At 44.6% G+C, this 6603-nt stretch overlaps 1 protein-coding gene across 5 annotated transcripts in view; it reads right to left on the bottom strand.

The window, feature by feature from the left end:
• Gtf2e2 (general transcription factor IIE subunit 2) overlaps positions 1–5708 on the bottom strand; it is a 46857-nt gene extending 41149 nt beyond the window's left edge. The window contains exons 1-2 of one of the 5 annotated variants that reach the window (XM_021169635.1): positions 5553–5708; positions 1710–1882 (exon numbers count right to left, since the gene is read on the bottom strand). In XM_021169635.1, coding sequence (XP_021025294.1) covers positions 1710–1878 — 169 coding nt within the window. In that variant the 5' untranslated portion in view covers positions 1879–1882; positions 5553–5708. Of the gene's footprint in view, positions 1–1709; positions 1883–3831; positions 3957–4864; positions 5389–5410; positions 5497–5552 lie in introns of those variants that run through there. The other 4 variants (XM_021169636.1, XM_021169637.2, XM_021169638.2 and 1 more) reach the window with 4 other exon arrangements.
• Between the last annotated feature and the right edge of the window lie 895 nt (positions 5709–6603).

Here is a 6603-nt window from a genome sequence, read left to right as displayed (position 1 = left end):
AAAAAAAAAAAAAGCACAATGATACTCCCACAATAATATTCACTCACATCCACCAAGAACTACTATAAACAAAAAGACAAGAAAGAATTAAGTACTGATAAGGATGAGAAATAGCTAGACCTTCATTCGTCTCTGGTGAAAAGTAACAATCTACTTACTGTGATGGCTAACTTTGATTATCAACTTGACACATCTGGAAAGAGGGACCCTTAATCAAAGAGCTGCCTCCATCAAGACTGTCTCTGTGCACAGCACATCTGTGGGGCACCATCTTGAATGATTAACTAATGTGAGAGGGCCAGCTAACTGTGTACAGTGGCACCCCTGTGCTAGTGCTCCTGAGTTGTACATGACTATGGTTAAAGAGATGGCTCAGTAGTTAAGAACACAGGCTGTTCTCCCAATCCCAGTAACCACATGGTAGCTTGCAATACTCCGTTAACTCCAGTCCCAGGAAATCCAATTAATTATTTTGTCCTCCATAGGCACCAGGCATGCATGTGGTATACAGACATACATGCAGACAAAACACTCACATTTGTGAATCTTGAAGGAGGAGGAGGAAGAGGAGGAGTCTGACAAGGGGAAGCAGCCCAGTAGGCAGCACTATACCCAGTGGTCTCTGCTTCAGTTTCTGCCTCAGCTTCCCTCATGATGGGCTGTAAGCCAAACAAATCTTTTTCTCCCCATGGTATTTCTAGTTAGTGTTTTAGCACAACAACAAAAAGACCAAACCACAACAGTCATTTTAATAGTTTCTTTAAAAGTTAAACATAAATTCACATTATCCAGAAAATTATAAGAATTTTCTAAGAATCTAGGCAAGAGAATTATTGCATTTGAGACTATACTGACCTACCTAGTGAATTTCAAGCCAGCCTAAGCTACATAGCAAGATTCTATGTATTCAAACCCCATCAACCAGTAAATAAGAAAACTGTGATATATCAATACAATGGAATACTCTTTGGCAATAAAATACTAACTCACCCAATAACGTGGATAAAAACATGGATAAAAATGAAAAACATACTAAATAAGCCACGTATAAAAGCGCGCCCTGTATACAGTCTATGTATAGCAATTGTCTAGAAGGCAAATGTACAGACAGAAGGTAGACGGTTGGTTATCTGGGGCTAGGATCAGAAATCACCAAAACGTGCGCATCAGACCACTGAATGAGAATGGAAATGTTCTAAAATGGGAGTAATTAGTTGCACTATATATACTAAAAAATATTTGCCCTATATTTTTAAAATGTAAATAGCGTGTTCTAGAACTAAACCCTCAGTAAAGTGTAGGTTTTTGCTTCTGTTTTTTAAAACTTTTCCACCTAGTAGGAGTGTTATGTACATTTTTTCCCCCTTTAATTTTATTGTATGGATGTTTTGCCAGCATGTGTGCCCAGAGTTAAAGGTAGTTGCAAGCTGTCGTGTGGGTTCTGAAAACATACTATGGATTTAAATTCATCTTTTATATTTAACCAAGAAACTCATTAAGAATATTAAGCTTGCTTGGTGTGACAGCACAGGTCTATTAAAGCTCTCAGGAGGCAGGGCAGCCAACTCTGTGGGACGGTCTTGTCTACATAGGAAGTTCCAGGCCAGCCAGGAACTGCATAGAGTCCATATCTCAAAAGAGAAACTGAACGTGCCATTACTAGCTTCCCAAAAAAATAGTAACAAACGTCCCAAAACAGTTCTCCTCACCTGAATTTTGTTTAGAGCCTGAGGATCCTCCATGTTCGACTTTTGCCTTCTTCTTCTTGGATGAGGAGGAGGACGGTGACTCAGAAGGCACAGCACGTTTTTCTACCACAGGAGTGGAAAGAGCTCGTTTTTTGAACAGCTCTCGATCTCTCAGTAGGCTTGGATCCATAATGCTACAAGACAAACACGAACCTTTAATATATATTCAAATCACTCAAACCCACATGCCACGTCTACACCCCTTGGCAAGTTAGTTCCCACAACACAAAGTGTCGCTGTTCTGTGCAGCAGCTGCACATTAAGTGGCACGAGGAGGGCTGCAGTGGTGGTGCACAAGGACTTCCAGGGCTACCTTATGAGCGAGCACTTCGGGGAACCAGCTGCCAACTAGGGTCTCCCCATTTCAGCCATCAATGACATTTAGAAGTCTCCAGAGATTATCAGTGGATGGATGGCTTTCATCCTTTGTTGCCACACTGTGACATTCATGAGATTTGCCTACAAGGTACAACCTGGAATCTGGCTTCTATCTGCACATCACGTAACAAATGAAGTGGATCAGCTCCTTCAGGGAGCACAGCTTATCAACTGTGAGACGAATTAGCAATGCAAGAACCAGCTCTTAAAAGGGACAGTGCCCAGTCACTTCTGCCAAACCAGATCATTGTAAATAGTCTCGCTGAGGGGAAAACATAGAATGCTATCTCTAATAACCATGCTAACTTTATAGAGCAGCCAAGAAACCCTAAACCAACTCTACTGCCTTATCAGTTGCAAACAGCTACCTTCAAGAGCAGTCCAAAATATGTAACTAATAATTCTGAATGGTGGTTATCTCCAGTAATATGTAGTATGCATATATAGTGATGTGAACATATTGGGATTTGTGTAATAAAAATCAAAGGGAACAAAATTTTGTAACTGTAAGGACTTTCATATTCAAAATTCTTGACTTTCTCCTTAATGACAACAATATATCCTTCAGTTAGCCATATACTGACACATAATTTCCTGTGGTAAAAAGTTTCAGTGTTTTCCAGTGTATAGACTCAGACTTGTAACTTAATGGCAATAAATGACTTAAGTATTTCTATAAAATACACATGTATACATACATATATACGTATTATATATACCCTTGCCTTGTTTCATGGGGCCCTGGGTTAAATCCTCAGCACACACAAATTTTAATTACAAGCATAGCTCACACTTGAAGCTCACATTATATACTATGTACCAGTGCTCTAGAAGTTAGAAAGCATATTTAGGCTCATTGAAGAAGGAAGGGGAAGGGGAGGGGGGAGGGGATGGGGAAAGGGAAAGGGAAGGGAAGCGAAGAGAAGGAAAGGAGGGGGGATCGGAACTGCTATAAATTAAATGGTGTGTTTTAAAAACCAGTGCCCTCTTATTAACTAAGAAAGCTGGATTAAGGTATTAAAAACATCTATAGAAGCTGGGCATAGTGGTTGTACACCTTTAATCTCAGCAATTAACCTGGGGCAGAAGCAAGCTGATTTCTGTGAGTTCAAGGCAAGGGTCTACATACAGAGTTTTAGGACAGCCAGGACTACATAGAAAGACACTGGAGGGGTAAAAGTGTACAGAAAATTCCTGATTTAGGAGGTAAAACTAAATGATCATTCCCGCTCCTCTTCCCCCCCCACCCCCAGTTATAAAACTACAATTTTAAGCAATCTCAACACAACCAGAACACAAGAACCACCAGTTGAATCACCATGAATCTTACAAAAAGTCTTTTCTCTTCCTAGCACTCTGCAGCAGGGTTCAGAAAAGCTCACTCTTGCCCCTGTGAATGAATTTCACACTAGTGTTCGTTCAGTCAGGGGGGAAAGACCACTCTACAGAGGCTACTTCCAATGATAACCCTTTCATACACTGAAAATATTTTAAGTTGAAAAGAAAATGCATTCAATACATCTTTTGTACTGAACATAAATGCCTAGCAACCTGGTACACAAAGGCATATCAACTGTGCCCTTGTGATATCGACTGGGAGCTCACGGCAGCTGCCTAGCATCATTAAAGTACAGTACTAAGTCACTAGCCTAGCAAAACAGCGTAACCTCAAGTTCAGTTTTTACTAAGTATTGCTTCCACATACATCTTCAGGGAAGCCGGAGCATCCCAACTGGTTCCACACACACTGAGTTCCTTGATTAAATAACAGGGAGATGGAGACTGGAGATATAGCTTGCTGGAGGCATGTGGCAGTGTGACAGGTTCGATCTTGATCCAGAGGGATTAAAAAAAAAAAAAAAGCACTCATAAGGAAAACTCACTGTGAACTTCACATAAGAAGAGCTGAAGAGGCCCTGGTCTAAGAGTGAAACACCTGCTCCTCCCAGTTTCAATTCCTAACATTTGAGCAAATCATCTACAGAACTGCTTTAAATGTAGTTTCCTCCTAGGTCTGGGGAATGGGGGCACTATCAGTGTTGTACATACTTGGCTCAACTCTAAAAGTGAGGAAGTATTTATGAAAGATTTTTTTTTCAAGAGTAATTGTTATTTTGATTGTATTAAGTAAGAAATTAACATTAACTTAATATGCAAGTGAGAGAGGTATGAGAAGGGAAAGCATGAAAATAAGAAAAAATTCACAAGTGAGAAGACTGAGGAAACAGGCGGTTTGCAACTCCTAAAACAGGAACATTTTACTTCATAAGGTCAGATGACTAATCTGGACGTCAAATAAAGACTTTAGGACCGATCAAACCTGTACAACTTAGAAAACCCTAACTACATAATGCCCACAAGTCTGAAAGACTAGTCATTAGTGCTATGGCTAATTTTAACAAATAAAACCTGAATAGCAGTGGCACAACTAAGGAAGAAGTCATGTGTCCCCGCCCTGGAACCCTAGCAAAGCTTTCTGAAATAAAAGAGACCTCTCTATATGATGATACCAACAAAGGCACCCAGAGCAAGCGGTTTACTCTCCGGAGTTCCGACTAACTTTTCCTCCTTTTGCAACCAACATCTGTACTGCAGTGCACATCTTAGGGCTAACCTGGGTGGTAAAGAAACTATATCCACGTCTACTTTACATTAATCTGGTCAATCAAAAGCCCCGAACAGGATGTCCCGACCGAGCGCTGGTACGTTTCACGGTGGATAGCTACCGGAAAACTAACATTTCAAATCTTCAGGCTCCACTGTCCAGTTCTTTCCTACCCCAGAATCTGCAATCTTCCAGCAGTCTGTCTGTCTACTCTGTCTCTTGCTTCACGGCTCGCCCCCGAGTACCGGAGCACATCAGGAAAACGGAGCGCAGAGTTCGATCGGGAAAAATGCCTCTCGACTCCTCCGAAAACTCACAACCTCAAAAAGTTTAAAGCAGCATTAGAAAAGCCAGTCGGGAGGGGACGCCATGGTGGTCCCCCCAACTCCACACAGGGCTGAGCTCGGCTGCTGTGGTTGTGGCCAAGAAGCGGACGGCACCATCCGCTCGCCCACCCGGAATCCTTCCCGCTTTCCAACCCGAAAGTTTGCTGTATGGGCGTCCGGCCTAAAAGACAATGCTGGCTGGGGCGAGCCCCTCCTCTCGGGGGCTCGGCTTTGGAGAACGGCTCGGCGGCGTGGCGTCCACGCGCGCGTCCCCTCGGAAGCCGCGTCCCGCTTCGGGGCAGCCGAGTCCTCCGCGGGACTCGTCCTCCTTCGCCCGCCGCCGCAGCTCCTACCTCAGCGCCCGCAGCCCGCGCCGCCTCCCGGCCTCCGCGTCGGCCGCACGCACTCACGCACGCACACACCCGCCCACCGCGGCCCCGCTTCCCGCCCCCTGCCGCCGCCGCCGCCGCCGCGGCGCGCACTCCCAGCACGGACCTGCCGAGGAGGTCGAACCCGAGGCGGCAGCGGCGGCGGCAGCGGCGTTGGCAACACAGCCCCGGCCCCGCCCTCCACTTCCTGGTGCGGCGGCTAGGACGCTCGCTCCCAGCAACCACCGCGACGCCGCTCCGAAAACGCGCCTGCGTCACGGCGTGCTCCGCCCCGAATTTCCATGACGACCGGAGCGCGCTCAAAGGCTGCCCGCCACGTTAACTCTACCAGCTCTGCTCTAGGGAAGAACGGAAAGCCGCTTTTCTTGGCACAAAATCAGAGCTTAGGACCAGCTCCTTCAGCCGGCTCTGGAGTCTAACCCAACCGGCAACATTACCAATATTTTTTTCTGTGATATTTTTTGGAGGGTGGGTGGTTTTGGTTATTTGAGACAAGGTCTCCCTGTGTTGCCCTGATTGGCCTGGAACTTGAATTAAAGTTGCAGAGATCGTTCTGCCTCGGCCTCCCAAGTGCTGCTCCATGCCAAGCTTTTTTACTTTATTTTAAATACCACTCACCAGAACCACCTTTAAAAAGTGGCGGGGGGTCTGGGAGTGGGAGGGACAGTCTAGCAAAGGCAAACTCAACATAGAATTCAACTTCTGGACTTCAAACTCAAAACTTACAGCTCAGCTTCTGCGCTTCGAACACCGGCTCTTTTCATACCTGTGACTCGTCTTTGATTTTTTTTTTTTTTGGACAATATAAGATGTGGGTGCGATGTTTGGCAACAACAACAACAACTAATAATTGGCCCATCCTGCACCCTACAACTATGCTTGTTTGTACAGCCTAATCCAGTATTTAAATATCCCATAGCTGTAGTTTATTAGTAGTAATTACTTTGGGTCTTAGTTTTATATGTCCCGGCCCCCTCCAACATAGGATACTAGTGATGCAGAAACTAGCTTTGTATAACTACATTTTTGTCAGGTCCAAAGGAGAGTCCAATTCTTCAAACTTCAAATGACAGTCCGGAGATCCACTAGTTAATCTGGACTATAGGAGGAATTCCGACACCTGACAAAAGACCGCGGCATTCCTCAGGAACTTGTGA

This window comes from Mus caroli, chromosome 8 (assembly GCF_900094665.2).
Source record: "Mus caroli chromosome 8, CAROLI_EIJ_v1.1, whole genome shotgun sequence".
Classification (NCBI taxonomy): domain Eukaryota; kingdom Metazoa; phylum Chordata; class Mammalia; order Rodentia; family Muridae; genus Mus; species Mus caroli.
This window is presented reverse-complemented; position numbering and strand designations above follow the sequence as displayed.